The sequence below is a fragment of the Pezoporus occidentalis genome, unplaced genomic scaffold (assembly GCF_034315485.1).
Source record: "Pezoporus occidentalis ecotype Australia unplaced genomic scaffold, CSIRO_AGI_Poc_V1 ctg13, whole genome shotgun sequence".
Taxonomy (NCBI): domain Eukaryota; kingdom Metazoa; phylum Chordata; class Aves; order Psittaciformes; family Psittacidae; genus Pezoporus; species Pezoporus occidentalis.
The window spans coordinates 171515-192693 of record NW_026913103.1 but is presented as its reverse complement, the minus strand read 5'-3'; the positions used below and the strand labels follow the sequence as shown (position 1 = coordinate 192693).

The following is a 21179-nucleotide window of genomic DNA, read 5'->3' as shown; positions in this document are numbered from 1 at the left end:
GTTTTGGTTTTTTTTTTTTTGTTTTTTCCTTCAGCAGTTACATTAAGGATTTCTATTTGTGATGAATGGTTACCAAGTACCAAGGATGTCAATTGAACCAAACTGGGAGTCATATTCAGCATCTTTGCCTGTATAAATTATGGGAAATTGGGGAACCTCACTGGTTCATATGATAGGATTTGTGCAGGCTTTACCAGCAAGAGTCAAAAATTAACATTCAAATCTTAGTTCAAATGCTACATACTCTGAACTATTTGTTACTTTGATTTAAGGTTAGTCTCCAGACTATTTTTAAACTTATGTTTGAGCTCTTCACAGGTTAAAATTGTGTCCTGAACACTTTGCTTCTAAGAACAACTAATTTAAACAGAGTTATGACTCTAAGGGTCGTGGAATTATTAATATTCTTTTGAATTATTTAAAAGAGATTAACAATGCTTCATATCCCCTGAGATAGTTATCTGGGATATATGGCACCCATGTTGTACATCTGCTGGGGAATGAGTATATCCCAGTTAGATTCATGAGAATTTTAGTCTGTTGAAGACAGAAGTTCCCGTTTGGTTATTAAAGTCCAAACGTACAATTATTATTTGTAATGTCATTTATCGATCCTATTTCTTTTACAGTGAATTAGTCAGGAATATTTTTTTATTTTATTTCGGTTTAAAATCTGTTAGAAAAATAAAATAGAATAAGACATTGTTGCAAAAAAAAAAAAAACCTGCCATAACAGACACAATAAGAAAGGAAAGCAGAAACCCAAACACAACAATTCCAAGCAAAAACAGTTCTCCGAATCTTTGTATATATAGTGCCTTTAATACATTTACAGCAGGAAAAATACTGCCTACATAGATGTGTTGCATGTTCTTGCACCTGTGTGCACATCATAAGTTATTTCTTTTATTTGATCAATAAATCCTGTTATTCTTTTAACTCAAGCTGTAAGTCATGAAAATCACAAATGCAGGAAGAAGTTTCTCAGGCCAAGAGATAGAAATGAAATAATAGTTTTCCCTGTGCTGACTGTGGTAACGGGTATGTTCAGCATCTTCCTTGGAACTGACCTCTCTGCTCTGGCATCTGTATATCTTTATCTGTGGGAGATACTTGGGTGTTCATGCATCTTTAGCTTTGATGTGGCTTTATAAATTTGTCTGCAGTGATGACATCCTTTCAAATAAACAGATATTAATGTTAAAAGAATAAAAAGTGTAAAAAAAATAAAGGCTGTACTTTACAGGAATGAAATAAATCACTCTGATGCTTTTCATCTTTAAACAAAAATATCATGGGACATTTGAAAGTTAGAATAGGTTGAAAGAAAGGCCTGGAAGGTCTCTTCCTTTAGCATAAATTAAAAATCAGGAAGCCTAAGCTTGCACAGTTTTTATACAATCATTCTGTCAGGGGGCATGGTTTTCTATTTAAGCCCAAGTTATGGTTTGAGTGAGTAGCATCTCTGACATGCAAGTCTGTCTTTATTTTTCTCTGCAGGGAATCATATAAGGATTTTTCTTTTTTTCATACATGTACTCTGCTATGTTTGTTCTTAAACCTTTTAAGTTTATCAAGAAAGCTTTATCTCCTGTACAAATGATTCTAATCCTTGTATTAGACAGTTCTAATGTGTGTATTCTCTCCTTGTTCTGAAGTTTTGTGATATTTTGGTATTTTAGGCTTAGCCTTCCAATCGCCTAAATATATGAAATCCTATAAGATGCAGGGTGGTTTGCAAAAGACAAGATAGCTAAGTTATGGATGTCTCCTTTCGCAATCTAACTGCATGGAGTTAGTAATGGTTTAACCCTGAACAGCCAAAGATGTAAAGCAAATAATTTGGATGCAGATTTAGAAAACAAACATCTTTAAGATGAAGTTCTACCCCTTAATAATTCTAGATTAATCTCCAATATTCTATTCAGTTTTAGGTTAGTACTGTAACCAGAAAATATATTTGTTGGAGACAGTCTCAGCTGGAGTAACTCATCCTATGAAGGTCAGTGTAATTTTGTAGAAACAAAATAGTTTGCCCATATTGTATCCCCTGCATGACTGGGGACTTTATTCTTTCCTTATTAATATTTGATTGAGCCTATTATGCATATACGCACAAACTGTATTAAATGAATGATTAAGGTTTCAAAATCTGGAAAAGACAAAATTAATGTTGCCAGTGAGATTTCTTGTATCCTCTGTCTTCCTCTCCATGCAAATACAGAATAATCTGAAGTTGCATGATTTCTCCTTGCTTACAGTGTGCACAGTACTGTCATATTTACATCTGCACAGGTGCTCCAAATGGGGGATTCAATTGCTTAAATATAGACACCTACTGATGTTTTGGTCCCCAAGACATTTATCTTTTGCAGATGTCTTTAATACCCCTGAACATCTCAAACAGCAGAAAGATGCTACATCTATACAACTGAATCTTGCTTCTTTTGTCAAATAGCTGCACCACTGAAGTTGGTATGGAGCTCTCTGAAGAACTCATAAAGAGCAGGAATCAAGACATAAAAAAATCTGATCTCAACAAGTAGATTTCACTTCATTTCTGGAGGTGTAGACAGTTCAGTTTCCAAATGCACCTTACTTTTCAGTGCAAGAGATCCTCATGTAACCTACTTCAGTATCAGGCTTAGCTTAAAATTTTAAGTTAAAACTTTAAAGACTCTAACATAAAATGTTTTTCAGTTTTATGATTTCGTCCTTGGAAAATGTCTAGGAGTCTTACCACTTTGTAAAGCAGTTAGTTTGCTATAAAGTGTCTGAATTCAAGCTGCTGTGAAGTTGATTCTGTACCACATTTGTATGAGTGTAGTTTTGTAGAAAGAGAGTCATACAAAAAAATAGACATGTATTGTTTCCTTTTTACAAATAGATACAATATCAAAAATCAAACGTAATAGAAAAGATTTCTTGCCTTTAGTGTTTAATGATGTGATTTAAACATCCAGGGGGTTTTCGTTAATAACGCAGCATGCCTATGAGGCTCAGAAAACATCTCTTATTTCTCTGTCATATTCATGATGCAGGTTACTTTTTCTGTGGTTGTGAGCTTTCTGCTAAGAAAGAGAAGGAATTATTCAGATGGTTTTTTTTTTTTATTTTTGTGGAATCATAATTCTCAAGTATCAAATATTAGAGACATATTTTCATTCCATATTTTCTATAGAAATAACTGCACTTTTTAGATTTGACCCACAGTTTCTTGGATTATTTGACACATTTAAAATATTTCTTCTTTCATGATTTATTCCTTAACATTAATCACTGAAAAACAAAATAATGCTGAGGCTTTGATGTATGGGACACTATTATAAGTCAGCTCACTGCATATATATCTTCACAGATCTATATAAAATGACTATTTTTAAACAGCTTCATATATATGAAAGAACCTTGTAAGCAACATTGCTTTCACAGAATTGCTTCCCAGTGAATCTTGTTCTTTTTCTTGACTTTTAAAGCTGTATTTTACCTTTCTATCAGCTGAAAAAACTATGACTAGTACCAGTGGAAACAGAGATCTCATTCCCATCTTTGAAGTTTAAATGAAAGAGATTTCCCATAAAGGAATTCCCATAAACTCATTAAATATGAATATACTATTTCCCCTCTCACACCATTTCATGTACTATCCCACTGGCAATAATTTTATGTTCTGTGTTAACATTCATATCAATGACTTCTCATATTTTCATGTATTTGGAACTGGTGAAATTTGCATGGTATCCCAGTTAAAATCATATCAAGCTGGTACAATTCCAAGTATGCAAATATATTTATACTTTAGTTGACTAGTTTCTTCTATTTTCTTGTCTAACTTAGTTTTATTATATTAAAAGTAGGTAATTAAGCATGAATACATGGATTATAATGTAGTTAAAAACACCCCTCTTAACTCATTCTTGATTTAAAAATAATGCAAATGGAGTTTACACTTTCTCATGTTCTTCCAGCACATTAATATAGCTAATTGATGTTTGCGAAAGAGGTGTCACTTGATGGCATTTTGATCAGAAAGAAACAAACATAGTCAAAGCATATAATATGATCTTGAAAATGAAATTACTTCAGCAGAAACAAATCAGATAAATTCAAATTACATTTGAATTGTTTTCTGTATGCAGAACAAATTCTCTTAAGAATGTGACAAGGGACAAATAGAAATCTATCAGTATGTTTTCCTTTCACATCTTTCAAAGTCGATAATTCACACACAAATAATTTTAGACTGAAATTAAATACAGATTTGACTTACACCTTTAATTTCTTCCCTCCTAGTCCTTAGGTGTGGAATATACCAAAGGCAGTTCTGAACAACTGCAACAGCTGAAGTGAACCATGTAATGAAAACCTTTAAAAAAGTCTCTGCTGTCTGCAGCACTGTGTTTGCCCCTGTGCTACTTGCAATCCATGATAATGTGTGTAAAGTTAAACCTGGGAAGAAGGGAAGGGTGTGAGTAAGGTGTTTTTAAGATTTGGGGTTTATTTCTTATTATCCTACTCTGATTTGTTTGGTAATATATATTAAACTAATTTCCCCATGTCACATCTGTTTTCCCCATGACCATAATTGGTGATTGTCTCTCCCTGTTCTTGTCTCAATCCATGATCTTTTTGTTAGATTTACTCTCCCCTTTTCAGTTGAGGAAGGGAGTGACAGAGCGGCTTAGCTGGGCAACTGGCCGGCAACTGGCCTTCAACTGAGTTCAATGACCATGCCTCCTAATTGCAGATTTCATTTTTTTTAATTATTTCTTAAGTATATTTGGCGTTACAATTAGAATGAAGTCATCCTGGTCATAACTTTGAACAATATAAATGTAAGTTAATGAACATATTCTACCTTCCTTTAGGGAATTCTTTTAACTCTTTACAATATTTCAGTTTTAGAAATCTCCTGTCCCTCTGAAAATACAACTGAGCATAGCAAACTTTGCTTGCCATAAATTTTGCCAATATCCACCCAATATCCAACATAATTCCAGGCCTCTGTCTGTTTATACTGGAATGATATTCCAGAGATGTCCATCTTCAGACTGCATTTCTAAGAAAAATCTTTCTTACTTTGTTTTTCTGACTTGTATTTTTTCTTTCTTTCTCTTTGGCATTTTCTCCATTCTGAGGGAAGCAGATGGTCTTCTATTCAGTCTTCATCTAAAGAAATCTGATGAGATCTCAGTTGCCTAACCTTTTGAGATAAATTGAGCTCTGCATCTTCTTCTGAGATATATGGAAGTGATAGTACATAATACCTTTGTAGAGAAGAAAATTGTCAATCACGGTTTAATAGGATTTCTTTCCAAGCAAGGGCTTCTCAGAAAAGGAGAGTTTTTTCCCCTGTGATTTGTTTGGATCTCTTGTTATGTCTGAAAAAACTATCTTTTTTTTTTCTTTTCCTGATCTGTAATGCCATGTTGCAAAAAAAATGTTGTGAGATCTTCAATATCTTTTCTTTTTTTCTTCCATTATTGAGCACTGCTAATAAGTTGATATATCTATTTCTTTTTCTCTTAGTTGTGTGACCCTCCCTCTGTTGGACACACAATAAAAGATGACTACTGTTACTGTGGAAGATGAGAAATTATCAGAACACTATGTTCTCTCATCTTTTCCATACAGAATTGTTCAAAGAGGTATAATCATGAAGGTTCTTTATTATAAGAAATAAAAGTGATGGTAACTTGACATTTCAGTGGTTAACAACAGCAGCTAACATACTGAAGAATTTATCTTTCACCGTGCTAAATATCTCTTTATCATTACAGCTTTGTTTCTCATCCCTCCTCTTTTGCTCTGTGACATCAGGAAATTCTTATCATTACCCCAGCAGAAATGAAAAGAAGCAAGAAGTTGTGACAATAACAATTGTTATCTAATAATTCATAAAAGTTAAGTTAAAAGGAATGTTTCATAAGTTTCATTTGTCTGCATTTGAAGCATGCCATATGGAAAATGGCTAAAGTTTATTCCAAACTTCATAGAAAATGGAAAATATAATAAGCATAATCTTGCTAAAGAAATAGTGCTTTATTCCACCTGTCAAATAATATGATAAACCAGGGAAGACTTGAGTAATCAGGTATTGGAAATCTGTTCTCTACCATTCCCCTGAAAAAAAAAAAGATTTTTGAAATGGTTTCTGAGAAAGTTGTATATCTATTAAAGGAGTGAATAAAGGTTCCCATCTGTCTTTAACAGTCTAACTTCTTGAACATTTATTCTACCATCTGAAGTTGGCAGAGTTATCTTATTAGAACTCCTCCTGAATCTGTGTGGACCTGCAGAGCAACCAGATACAAATAGCAAAACCTTGAAAATCCATACTTGCTGCTTAAGAAAGAAATATTTTTACCTTGAAAAAGGCTCTGGTCTGAGAGTTTTGCACTTTTGCATTACCAACTTGATGTAGCAAAACTTAAAATACTTAATTTTAGCATGTCACAACTGGCACTGTGTGTGCTTCCAAACTCACTCTTCTGGACTTCTAAATTTGAAACTTTGGTGAGCCCCCTGAAACAGCTAATAACATCCCTGGGAATCTGATATGATCTTCAAAGTGCCCAGTTTATAATTCATCAAAGAAATAACTCTGTCTTAATTAAAGAAGGACTAAACTTGTGAAAATTCATGTATGTAGTCTGTTAGAATTTACAATAGAGGATTTATAGTAATTAATTTTGCCTCTCGGCTTTTCATTTTCATGATGTCTAATCTCATAATACATTGGTAAATGATCGTTTGTGTTTAAAATCTGAACTGTTTTACATGCCTTTATTCATTAGGAAGTTAGATGATAGGTTATGAGAAACAGATTTTAAACCTAATTCATTTTGTTATGTTTTCCACTGGAAGCTTGAAACCACAGCACCCATCTAGTAATTTGTGAATAGAGTCTAATTTTACAGTTCTATGTTTTGTTTAAGGTTTTGGGTTGGCTTTTTTTTTGGTGGCAAAATTCTTCCTATACAGAACTGCATATTAAATATGCAGACAGTGTACTTGTGCATATTCCCATCATTGCACAGATAAAACTGCTATTTTCTACTACTTTGTATCATGTGGGTTTTTATTTATATTCTCACCATAGAGCTGGTCTGAAAATACTGTTCCGATAATTAATAAATACACAGTTCTGCTTTTTGGATATGCTGTGAAACAGTTCTATTAGAGGGATTGCTGTTAAATTTACTAATTTGTAAAACTCTGGAAATACTTTTTCAACAGCATTTAATCCCATTCTTCATTGTTTTTCCACTTTGAACATGAGATTATCAGGTGGAACATATAAGAATAGGCAATTTGCCTGTTCTAAATTCCAAGTGGAAGAAAGTTAGGTTGAGTAGGACTAGACTTGGAAGTAAACATGATAATGTGTGTCTGTGAGATCATGGTATCTTTAACCCAGGTAGATAGCAAACTGTGTTGTCACAGCATGGAGCTCAGCCTGTGATCTATAGCTTGCTTAGACACTTCATATAAGCAGCTATCCTATTAAGCAGTGTAAGCTGCTATAGCTATGCTCTGTGCCATCCATATCAGGTCTATTAATTTCAACGCTATCTCAGAAATGTAGTCAGACTGTTTGGTGTAGGCTATAGATCTTTTGCCAAAGTATCCTAGATGAAATATATAGAAGTTGAATCTTCAGGAAAGAAAACAGAATTTCAGACTTGTTACTGTTCATGTAATGACCCATTCATGGCCTGTAATTCTAAGTGATCTGAGAAACTTTCCTAAGTGATCTTCAGTTGTGTAGAAACTGGATGCACTGCTCACTTGCTGACTGCTGTGTTCTTTCCAGCTAATAGAAGGGGGCTGAAGACAGTCTTCATAACATTAATGCTTATATATGAAATCACTTGTGACAACAAAGAGACTGGGATACTTGGTTGTTTTGCCTTTTTTTTTTATTTTAATTTTATTTATAAGGACCTATGATACTGGCTAAGTGTTAAAATGGCAATCGTCTCAGAAGTTATATTAGAAAACACGTCACATATAATTCTCAATTTTAGTGGATTAAACAAATTTAAGTTTGTGATGTTCAAAGATACATTTCTGGAACAATACAAAGTTGTTAGGATAAGTGACATTAAAAAAAAAAAAGTAGGGCAATATGGATTATGCAAAAACCAATGCTTCAAAATTACCAACTATGCAATCGTAAATACTTCCACGCTTCTAAAAATTAAATGGTGGGATGATAAAGCTCATTGGAAATTAGGGCAAGTGGGGACATCCTAGGTTATTGAGGCCAGTTCCACAATGCAACAGAATAACATACTATAACCTGGGAGGGATGGCATGGAGTTCCCTGGCTTTAATTTAACAATGCTAGCTGAACAGTCTTTTATTGCATCTGCAAATAGAAACAATATTTCACTTCTGGAAGAAAGCCTTGGAGAAAAAAAAAAAACATGTTCTTAACAAAAAATCCATTCCCTAGATGATATTTTATCATTATTGTTTAGTAATGTATCCTCTGAAAAAGTAAGGACTACTCATATTTCCAAATGCAACAGAATGGCTTGTATTCATGGTAAATTACAACATCTGTGAAATGAACACAAGCATTACAGTTTAACTCATAAATCTGCATGATTTATACCCTCTACCATCAATATTTTAACTACCACAGACTATTTAAATTTTCCTTGCTATTTTGGTGTAATCGTAAGAAATGTATGATACCAAATAACCTAGAATAATCCAAATGTATGATTGTGTGGTGCCTTGTAAAAAAGTTCAGTTTAAGATGAAACTGAAAAGGAGATTCTTTGAAAGCATGTCTAATGTCTGACTTCTGTTGTATTCTGTGCAGTTTGTGCTCTGTATCTTATGTCAGAAACCCAGCCATATATTAGAATTCAGGCAAAAAATATCTGCAAGAAAGAGGGAAAACAACTCACACATTGATTGTGCTGGGACACTCTATTATTTATCTGCATTTGTTGTTATTTTGCTGACACACATATGAATTCTATGCAAATTATTTTTTATGGTATTCACAAATTCATCATGGATAGATATTCTATTACGATTCTGAAGGCTTTTGAATGTGTTTTCTAATTGAGATAAGGTTGAGAGACTTTAAAGATGACATGAAAATAGGAAGGAAAGATGTAAAATCATATGTCTTTTCTGACATACTTTTTTAAATTGACTTATTTCTATTTATTAGTTTTAAAAATATTTTTTTAAGGAAACATCAGGATTTTTTTGCTTTACATCAGTAAACATCTGTTTAACACTGTGGTGTGCTTTCACTATACATCCTTTAGAATTAAAGTCCTGGGAACATCATCTAAAAAACAAAAGCTTTTTCTCCATTTGAATAATTACACAAAGGTATGTGAAAAGAAACTGAACCGATGGAAAACATTCAACAGATGCACTTTCATTTTATATATGGATTTTATTTATTTAGTAACAATAAAGATACAATTTTGAGACCTCACTTGAAGTATTGTGGACGGTTCTGGTGTCCTCAACATAAAAAGGACAAGGAACTGTTGGAACAAGTCTAGAGGAGGGCCTCAAGGATCATCGGGGGACTGGAGCACCTTCCGTATGAAGATAGACTGAGAAAGTTGGGGCTGCTCAGGCTGGAGAAGAGAAGGCTGCGTGGAGACCTCATAACAGCCTTCCAGTGTCTGAAGAGGGCTTATAAGGGTGCTGGGGAGGGACTCTTCATGAGGTACTGTAGTGACAGGACAAGGCTCAGTGGGTTTAAACTTTAATAGGTGAAGTTTAGATTAGATATAAGGGAGAAGTTATTTACTGTGTGGGTGGTGAGGCACTGGAATGGGTTGCCCAAAGAAGTGATAAATGCTCCATCCCTGGCAGTGTTGGATGGAGTCCGGTGTGACATGGTTTAGTGTGAGGTGTCCCTGCCCATGGCAGGGGAGTTGGAACTAGATGATCTTAAGGTCCTTTCCAACCCTAACTATTCTGTGATTCTATGATTTATTTTTTCTTCCAATCAAACTGAACATGTTAATGATAGCATAAAGAGGAGTGGGGATATTTGGACCATAGAACATAGAACAAAGCCATAGATGTGTATTGGGTTGACCTTGGCTGGCTGCCAGAGCCCCCTCTCACTCTGCCTTCTTACCAGCATGGGTGAAGAATAAAAAATGAAAGCCTTATACGTCAAGATAAAGAAAGGGAGATCACTTACCAGATAGTCATGGGTAAAACAGACCTAGACTGGGGAAAACTGGCTTAATTTAGTGCCAATTAATGTAGGTTTGCATAGTGAGAAAGAAAGACAAATCAAAACAACACCATCCCCATCTCTGGATTTCTTTTCCCCCCAAGGCTTAATGGACTCCTTCATTCTCTACTCCTCTCCTTCCTGCCACGATCAGCACAAGGGGGCACGGAGTGGAGGCTGTAGTCAGCACATAACAGCTCTCTGCTGCTCCTTCATCCTCACACTTCTCCACTTCTCCTGTGTGGGCTCTCTGTGGACACAGTTCCTTCAGGGCACATCCACCTGCTCCAGTATGGGGTCCTCCACAAGCACCTGGAACACCTCCTCTCCCCTCCTTCTCTGACCTTGGTGCTCACAGGATTGTTTCTCACTCTTTCCTCCTCCTCACTCCACCTGTGCAGCTTTTGCCCTTTACTAAAAACCTTTTCCAGAGGCACTCCCCCCTCCACTGGGGGCTCAGATGTGCCCTGCAGTGGGTGGGCTAGATCCATCTGGAGCTGACAGTGTCAGCACAGGGCAGCCCCAGCACCTCCTCACAGAGGAGGCCTGCAGACCCCACTGCCAGCACCTGGGCAACTGCACTGACCACACAGCAAGTCAGAGTACCTGCAAGAAACAAGACAACTGACTTATCTGTTCCTTCTGTAAGTTTCACTAGTCTTTTGGGTTTTTGTTTTAGAGGTGTCTGCTTCCCTTCTTTAGCAACATATCCTCATCTACTGTAATTAAGCTGTACACTTTACATGTGCTGAAGACCTGACTTGTATGGCATGTGTTTGTTATTCCTCAGTGTATTTGTTCTCTGTATTTTTTACTGCTCCTCTCCACGTTAGAAATCCCTAGACAATGGATGAGAGATAATCGATCTGCTCTGTCTTATCCTGACACTGCAAAATTCAAGAAAGGTGTTATAAGATTATTAAAGTGACTGTAATACAAGCAAACCACTTGAAAATCTGTATATTTGCATATCACTATGAATGTCTTCTGGAAGTACTTCATGCTTAATTTATTGCTCTATTCCAGTAACAAATGCATGTCTTTGTGATATGGAATCAGAAATAAGTGAAATCTAATTCTTTGTAAATAAACTGCAGAAGCTGTGCATTTTATAAATAAATTTTATGAATATAGATTGCAACACCTCCTGATTTTAATTACAGAACAGCGTTTGGAATAAAAGTTCCGTGTTAATAGAACACATAAAGATGAAGGCAATCAAAGATAATCTTGCTTCCTTTCCAGGTTTTTCAGGCCAGTACTGTGAAATAGAAGTGAATGAGTGCAATTCAGCTCCCTGCTTGAATGGTGCTGTCTGTCAGAATGATGTCAACAGCTATGAGTGTTTTTGCCCTGAAGGTAAGTTGTTCAAAATAATTTACTTTTATTATTTTTGACAATTCTAAAAATTGCCTGAAGTCTGCAAAACATGTGCTTGACAGTCTTCAAAGCCATTGTTAAAATTTCCTTTGTGTGGAAGTTATTCACTCTTTTCTGAAGTCTCATTTGCATCTTTGTCCACCAAGACACCCAATAAAACAAACATTCTCATTAAGAATGGAGGGAGGTACACTTGTAACTGCTGCTGTTTTTTGGACAGAACCTCATGATTTTAGCAAAGTCTGAAGGAGTGGAGAAAGCACAAATGAGCAGTATGTGAAATCCACAGAAAATGTAATCAATGAACTTACAAAGAATCTGGTTTATCCTGATGTACTAAATTACAGCTTTATGACTGAGCATAGTAAGTAAATTACAAAATTACAATGACCATAATAATGACTGTAATATATCTTCATTGCAGAAATCTATTAAAACTTTCAGAGACAAAAAAAAAAAAAAGGTTTTCAGCACTGGGTCTGTTTGTTTAAGAATGCATAAACTGCTCAGTGTTACCAGACATGGATGAACAAATGAATATTTTCAAGAAAGAAGTAGTTAAAGGGAAAACTAAAATGCTTTAAAACATTTAAACTTACAGGTCTTCCTGAAATACTTTCACAAATAGATTTCTTCTGAATATTTTTATGTTGGGTTTATTTTTTTTAATTGGATTTTTAGTTAAAAATAAAGTCAAGTGATTTATAACCTGGTACTTTGTTTTAAACTTTCTTATACTTGTTTGAGGTTTTTTTACTATTTTGTAATGATAGACTGATGCTGAGTTGATTTTAAAGCTTAGAATATTTCAGGGGGTTGTATATTCAAGTATTCTAGTGGTGATGAGTTCAGAAACTTCACAAAAGATGAAATTGCTACAAATAATTCTCATAAGTACACATTCCATCGTTAGCTTAAATTGGAAGCCAAAACAGATACTGAAGACAGTTGAAAATTAAGCTGGAGAAAGATCATTCTGCTGGTCTGCCTGACCAGCTTATGGAAAAATAAATCTTGGCATCCACATTGATAATTTTGTGGTGTACTTGTTACCTGTGAGACATGGGTCTGATTAAACTCTAAATGCAAATGAGAGCTGTTACTGTATACATTACTAATGAACTGAGGGTAATTCTAAAGTTTTATGATTTAGGGATCAGTGGAAATTGGTTCCATGGTCAGTTTGAGAAATTACGGGAATATGCCTTGCACTGAGGGTGCTGATAGCTTAGCATTAGTCATGGTCTTCCTGCAGCCATGGCCTGTGACAACACTAATGATAGTCATTTTGTACCATGACCATGAATTAGAATGCATTTAGAAGAGCATAAAATGTCAGCTATTGGAGTGCAGATTCTACAGCAATTTCAAGTACAAAAAAATACTGTTGGGCTTCTGAGTTTAGTAAAAGTCACTATGACACAAGAAACAAATAGGGAAAAAGTAGAGAAGTAATTATTTGAGAGCTGATTTTTAAAACTATAATCAGCTGTCTAAATTCCAGAATCACTTATCTTCTTCTGCAATGCTTTCAAAATGGCAGAAGATACATAGATTCTGCTAAACAAATAATTCAACTAAATTAATGAAAATACTGAATACTAAGCTTGTTCTTCCAGTTACTAGCTCCTTTTAAAATATATTTGATGGTAAATGTATTTTCCTGTTAATGACAGAGCAGAAAAATCTTCTAGGAAGATCTTTCAGTAAGACTTCAAGACAATGTTATTACACAAGTAAATTGAAAATAATTGGTTTTTTTTTTAGTTTCTTTAGAAAAAGGGACCCAAAAGCATGCTTTAAAAAGAAGCACAGATATAGCTGAATAATAAATAGCTCTCTGTTTTTTGTTTTTTTTTTAAAAAGGGTTTGAAGGTTTGAACTGTGAAATCAACTTTGATGAGTGCACTTACGGTTTTTGTAAAAGCAATTCAACTTGTTTAGACCTGGTTGCAGACTACAGCTGCATTTGTCCTCCAGGATTCACTGGTAAGATTTCTTTTAACTCTGGAAAGACATTGCATAGTTAAACTTTTTAATTTTTTTTTCTGAAATTAAAAGAAACTTTTTAATTGTGTTTTGTTCAGCATTTTAGCATTAAAGATGCTCTGTGCTATTGCTAATCTGCTTTAATCTCCCTAGTAATATGATAAAAATTGAAAGCAGTGTGCATGCTGTTTGATTAATTGATGGAAAGCAAAATTATACTTTGCCTAGGAAAAAAAGTGTTCAAAGAGACCTAGTCTATATAGGTGAGCAATGACAGCTACAGCAGGTGCTGTTTATCTTCAGATGATCATATCAGAGACATACTCAATTGAGACAGAAATGCAAATACAGTTTTAGCGAAGGAATGCTTTGTACTCTTCAGAAAGAAGCCATCAAATCCTTATGATAAATAGCTTGTAAACTGAACTTTTATTTGTGTCTACCAGGTTTACGAAAGTAACTCTTGCACTGGGAGCAGTATTCATGGCCTTACTTTCTGCCAGAAGCACCTAACAGGATCATTGGGAAATCAATAACACTGTCTCCAAAAGTATGCCATATTAACAACAAACATGTTGTGATTTCAGAGGCTGGAGCAACTGATTTTCAGCTGCTGATTTCATAGGGGCAAATGGAGCAGCATTAGTCATCAGCAGTAACAGGAAGACAAGCAGTGGCAGTCCCAGTAATCATACACAGTTAGTGGGTGTTGTAATAAAAAGCCAAACAAATATGTACTGAGAGCTCAAAATCTGTTGACCAGTGGAAAGACAAAAATGAAAGAGATCTATTATGGAGAATTAAAAGATTGAAGAAGCAAGTAGAATAATTAGGGACAAGTAGGAAAAAATAAGTTAGAAGTAAATAGAGCATTTCAGTTGATAATAACACCAGCATCATAGAATCATAGAATAGTTAGGGTTGGACAGGACCTTAAGATCATCTAATTCCAACCCCCCTGCCATGATCAGGGACACCTCACACTACACCATCTCACCCAAGGCTCTGTCCAACCTGGCCTTGAACACCGCCAGGGATGGAGCATTTACAACTTCCTTGGGCAACCCATTCCAGTGCCTCACCATCCTTACAGTAAATAATTTCTCCCTTATATCCAATCTAATCTTTACCCGTAAAAGTTTAAACCCACTGAGCCTTGTCCTGTCACTACAGTACCTTATGAAGAGTCCCTCCCGAGCACCCTTATAAGCCCTCTTCAGACACTGGAATGCTGCTATGAGGTCTCCATGCAGCCTTCTCTTCTCCAGGCTGAACAGACCCAACTTTCTCAGCCTATCTTGATACGGGAGGTGCTCCAGTCCCCTGATCATCCTCGTGGACCTCCTCTAGACTTGTTCCAACAGTTCCATGTCCTTCTTATGTTGAGTACACCAGAACTGTATACAATACTCCAGGTGAGGACTCACGAGAGCAGAGTAGAGGGGCAGGATCACCTCCTTCAACCTGCTGGTCACTCTCCTTTTGATGCAGCCCACGATACGGTTGGCTTTCTGGGCTGTGAGTGCACACTGAAGCCTGCTCATGTTCATTTTCTCATCGACCAGCACCCCCAAGTCCTTCTCCACAGGGCTGCTCTGAATCTCTTCTCTGCCCAGCCTGTAGCTGTGCCTGGGATTGCTCCAACCCAGGTGTAGGTCCTTGCACTTGGCATGGTTAAACTTTATAAGGCTGGCATCAGCCCACCTCACAAGCTTGTCGAGGTCCCTCTGGATGGCATTCCTTCCCTCCAGCATATCAACCAAACCACACAGCTTGGTGTCATCGGCAAACTTGCTGAGGGTGCACTCAATCCCCCTGTCCATGTCAGCGACAAAGATGTTGAACAAGACCGGCCCCAAAACCCATCCCTGAGGGACACCACTCGTTACTGGTCTTCAGCTGGACATTGAGCCATTGACCACAACTCTTTGTGTGCAGCCATCCAGCCAGTTCTTTATCCACCGAGTGGTCCATCTATCAAACTGATGTCTCTTCAATTTAGAGACAAGGATGTAATGTGGTTTGACATCCAGTTTAGGAGCACTTCATACATATATTGTCAATGGTTAAAAATAGGCAGATGGTACATAAGGAATGTAAGATGATACACAGAGATTTAGAATCTGTGGAACCGATAATAGTTGCAGCTTCCACAAACATCTGTGATTTTGCTTGATTTGTGCCAACTATTCTTATTATTCTTATATTATTCAGCATTTTAAAACTGAGCTGTGCTCTATTTCTTAGAAGATCATGCTGTCCTTTTTTAGTTTATAAGTGGATTTGCTGTCATGGGTTTGCAGGATATTTGCCTACTTTGTGTCAATCATGAAAATAACGGAGGTGTTTACAAAGTATTTGTTTATGTAATAGAAGCATTTTTAATGCAATAGTTTTAAAAGAAGGAGCTTTAAAAATATACTACTATGCTGCAAGAATCAAAATAGAAAACATACAACTTTTCTGTAGTAGATTGCAGTCATTTTGAACTAAGGAATGCAGGAAAAGCTGTTCCTTTGAAAATACAGCTACACTACTTTGGGGTATGATGGAATCCACATTACAGAACAAGAAGTACTTAAACTAATGTGTGGATGTCACCAAGGCAGCCTTGAACAGAGTATGTTCTCCTTAGGAAGAACACTTTATCCTAGATTTATAGCAATGCACAGTTTGCCAGTAACATATCTGTTCATTCCAAGACAAAAAGAAGTCAAAATCTGTCAACAGTAGAACAGTTACAGGTGAGTTATGGGGAAATTTTAATGGGTGCCTCAAGGCCTATGTTGAAATCATAGAAGTTTACATGACTGCATAATAGGCTGCTATGAAAAGGCTCTATTTTCTCCCCCATTTCCTGTGTGGGAGACTTTTCATCATGAATGTACTATTGATCTCACTTAAACTGGCTTTTTTGTGAGACAGGACAGCTACCACAAGAAAAAAATCATTCAGTCTACTGACTGGAATTGGAAGTGGGGATAAGGATCCTCCTGATTACACAGAGTATTTTGATCTGTGTTCATACTATTTGTAAATGCACAGTCAGCCATTGCAGATGTCATTAGGTTTGCTCCCTCCAACAACTGCTTCAGCCTCCCTAGAAAGAGTTGTTGATGCAAAATACCATATATTTGAGCTTTTACTTTCTAAGAAAAGCAGACAGTGGTAAAAGAATGTTTCACGTCTTTCTGAGTTTTAGGATTGATGTTAATGGTCCAAGAAGATACTGCCATAATAACAGTGGTACACTAAAAACCTTTTAAAGGGGAAAAGGAAATATAGTTGCTACATATTTATTTTTTGTTTATCCAGTTAATATTTAGGGAATTTAGAAATCTATATTATATACTGAATGTAGAAAAGCACCATTAACAGCACAGTAAAAATTGTTTTACCAGAAAACTTACTAATGTCTACCCATTTTTTTTTTGAGTTATGATCAACATTCCAGTGTCCCTCTGTTTCCTACAGGTGACAGTTTCAGTCTTCTCAAGGCGTGAAGGAGTCTAGGCCCTAGTCATTAACACCTTGAGCCCTTTCCCAAGAGAGGAATGATGTTCCTGGTGGGGGTTTCTTCCTCCTTAGTTAGGGATCCAGCTGGGGTTATTCTTACACATTTTCTCATCTAGCCCATATCCTGTCCGGGACTGCCAGCTGCAGCCTGGCAATGGTCCCCAGCCCTGCAGTCTCGGATACACAAAGGGCTTTGTTTTGCCAGGCAGTGACAGGCAGGAGGTGTCACCCCCTCTGCAGCAGGACAACCCCCAGAGCTGAAGCTGGAGGAGGGGAGGCAGCAGTCACTGGGCCAGTTCAGGGATTGAGCCAATGAAACCCAGCTCAGGCCATGGTACTGCCGGAGCATCTTCCCTGCTGAGGGTAAACATTGTATTTCCTGAGCTACCATAGTTAGCTCTGACTACACAGAGGCAAAAGTCCAAAAGTTCATCAACATCTGCTAGCACCCTGTCAATCACACTTTGTATTTTTCTGATGAGAAAAAGGAGCTGAAATTTTGCTCAAGGAACTGAAATTTTATAAAATCCAGTAAATGTATAAAATGTTTAGGGCTGATTTTAATTTTTTTCTTTTTCCCCCATATGTGCTTTTGTTCTCCTAGCATTTTAAAAGGCATCTCCAAGTAGAGTTTAGCTTTATCATCTGAGCTGGTCAGGTGCAAAAAACTGTCTTAAGCCTAGTTGTTTGCTTGTCTTACTGTTCACTAGCTCTGTTCTGGCAGCATGACTCAGCTTTGGTGTTGCATGCCTTGTGCATGAATGCTCTGCTGGAAGGGCAGCGTTGGACAGGAGGGATACAGCTGTCTGTTTCAATGGCCTTGTCTGGGTATGCTCCACAGACTACAGAGCTTGTTCCTTCCCTGGAAGCAGAGCTGGGAGGAGGCAATACCATGAAAGGGAGGGAGCAGGCCAGGATGGGGGGAACAGCTCTCTCCTGCTGTTGAAAATCAGCAGGACAACAGCATCCTAAATACCCGAGAGTGCTGAGAGGAGCAGGGAGTCTTCTTTAAGCTTCTTCTCTCATGTACAGTTCTTACTATTAAAAGGGTGTGTATCTGAATGCTGGCAAATTTGCAGCCTGCTGCATGGACTGCCCATTACTGTGACAAAGATAGGCAGACAGAGAGAAGCAGCCCTGAGGAAGGCAAGGAAAAGATTTTCTATGAAATCAAAGCTTATTCTCAAATGCCCTCTTGTGGGAGTCAGCATACACAGGATCATTATAATTATCCCATAGTAAAGAGCTACTGGACAAATGGACAGATGACAACACTGCCACTTTCTTACTTCACAATATTTTAATTTTGTCAAGTAAAGGGTTTCAAAACCATCTGACAGTTAAGATAGGTAAAGGCAGCCCATGTCTGTTAGCTTGGCAAGTCACAAAAAGTAAAAGGACTTGTTTTGTACATCCAGAGTAGTTAATTCTGAGCATTATAAGAACCTGAAGATAGGTGAAGTAGGGAACAGTAGAACACCTTCAGTACCTTGAGTAGTAAAGCACCCTAAAGCAGGTGGGCTAGAATTGGAATTCATCAATGACACAAAAGGAGGAGGCAATTTTATGAGGTGCTGGTTACTGACCTTTTTTCCTAATTTGAGTGGATTTTCTCTGGTCATATCAGTCACTGGAAACCAAGAATTTTGTAAGTCAGTGTTCTGGTATAAGAAGGCATGGGCTTTTAACTGCAAATAGTTGATGGGATTATATTTTGTCCATTGTAAACTCTTTGCCTGTTTTAAGTTTTATAAGAGATTATTAATTAAATGAATTTCAAAACTGTTTGCATGTGCCTGAGTGAAGTGATTCCTAACTTAGGAAGCTGACACCAGTGAACACTGGGTAGAATATAGATGTTTCCGAAGTGATTTTTCTTTAGAACTTAGTACTGAATTTTGTTGTGATTTATATGCATGAGATTTCTAATCAGATTCTCACCTATATCATGGTCTACATGAATTCTCTGTGTGTAACATGATCCTTATTTTAGATTTTGCCTGTGTCTCATTCATGTTTATCATTATCATGCGGCAGTATGAATCAACAATCAAAATCTACCATCAGGTGACGTATTGACTTAAATAAGTATTAGGCTTTACACAGCAGACTAAACAAATTTGCAAGTCTTTTAATATGCTTTATGAAGTTCAAATCCATGTAATTTCCTCTGACATGTCTCATGAGCCTCAGGAATTCTGTAGTAGCCATTGTGGCTAAACAAGTGGTCCCTGCAACACTGAACATCTGAAAACCAAAATTATAAAAGCATGTGCAGTGTTTCACAGCTCACCTCACTCCATCACAAGGGAACAGGTGATATCTTTTTTGTTCTTTCAAAAATCTTTTCCTGTTCATTATTTTTCAACTGTTTTCTAAGCTTTGTTTTCAGTAAGTTGGCAAAAGCTGTTCTGTTTTAGGCAGCTTTTGGTTAACCCAGATGTTTTTAGTTAATATCAGGACTACTGGAGAGTTTAAAATAATTGAGTCACTCCATCCTCTATTCCTTCCATGCTAATCATCTCCAGTCCTGTCTTCAACAATTAGAAGGAAAGAATTGGCCTGAGAAGTCCATTGGTGCTCACCCATCTTTAAAGTCAGTCACAGATCACAGATTATAGAATTGTTTGGGTTGGAAGGGACCTTAAAGGTCGTTTAGTTCCAAACCCCCTGCCACAGACAGAAACACTTTCCACTAGACCTGGTTGCCAGACCACTGATTGCTCAAAGCCCTGTACATCCTGACCTTGAACACTTCCAGGGATGGAGCATTCAGAGGTTCTTGGGAAACCTTTTTTAGTGTCTCACCACCCTCATAGTGAAGAAGATACTCAGTTCTGGTTGCATAACATGCATCAGATTGTTGTTGCAATCAATGGCCCTTCCAGAAGCAGCCCCAAAGCCAGGTATTTTCTCTGATGTCTTGTAATGACCAAGGTCATGTAAAAAAACATGCCTATAACTGATCTGTAGTCAAACTGCTAAAAGTGTTTCAAACCAATCTAAAACCTGGAAGCTGAAGACTGAAGAGGGTGGTATGGTTACCACAGCTCCTCACCACCAGCGTTGTGATCCATAGTGGGCCCATGCTGGATTGCCTTTCCCTCTGCTCAGCTAGAGCAGTGCCAATAGGCTGCTGGTTTTCAGAAACATTCCAGAAGGGAGGTTGCCAGGGGCAGGCTCCCCACAGCTGTGTGTGCAAACTTAACATGCTGGAAAATAAACACTATTTATGCATACATGTAAATGTAGTCAATATGTATTTCTGTGGTTATTAGAGAATGTTTATCATCATGTCAAGTGTAATTGTATTGGCTTCCCCTGGAAGAAATTCAGGATAGAACAGAGTGGAAAAGTAACGATCAGGAGAGTGCAGAAAAGTCTGTTTAAGTTTCATCATGTTGCAAATTACATTACATAAAAAATTGATAAAATAATACATTAAAAACTATTAAATTGCATGAAAGAAAACCAAATCAATTATAGTTCAGTAGCAGTGTTTTTTTATCAAGTCATCTAAAAATCAAGCAGTGGCTCATTATTTTTTTTTGTGAGAAATCAAATGTTACATTTCTCCAATAGTTTTCCATCTGCAAATACTATGCTTGACTTGTTTGAATTAGAAGGTGAGTAGTAACAGTTGGATCCGTCTGACAAAAGATAAGTTAATTCTTCAATCAGAAGTTTAATTAGTTTATATGGATTTACTTTATTATTGCTCTATTGGAGGCATTACAAGATAATTTTTGTATTTCAGTTTATCTGCTTTAGATATAATGTGGGTTTTTTCTAATAATGATGACAATTGTCATGCATAATACAGTGTATGTAGAACATACTTTAGTATCTTTCTGGGTCTAACGGTGTATTAATTAATTTTAGATAAACTGTAACATAATAATGTAATATGTTAGGTTTCATTTTCAGTAAAATATATTTGTCAGTTGCTGGGGGTCCTTTAGCAAATAAAAGATAAAAAGTAATCATGTTGAGAAAAGCTCATACAGTGATTAAAGCACACACAGAAGTCTCCAGAAAACGTGGTTGAAAGTCTTATTCT

General features: G+C 36.6%; 1 protein-coding gene across 1 annotated transcript in view; it reads left to right on the top strand.

The window, feature by feature from the left end:
• The window catches only part of LOC134158324 (protein eyes shut homolog), a gene marked incomplete at its 3' end in the record, with an annotated part of 365244 nt that overhangs the window by 193104 nt on the left and 150961 nt on the right, over window positions 1-21179 (top strand). The window contains exons 12-13 of the mRNA XM_062608120.1: window positions 11480-11593; window positions 13481-13603. Coding sequence (XP_062464104.1) covers window positions 11480-11593; window positions 13481-13603 — 237 coding nt within the window. The remainder of the gene's footprint in view (window positions 1-11479; window positions 11594-13480; window positions 13604-21179) is intronic.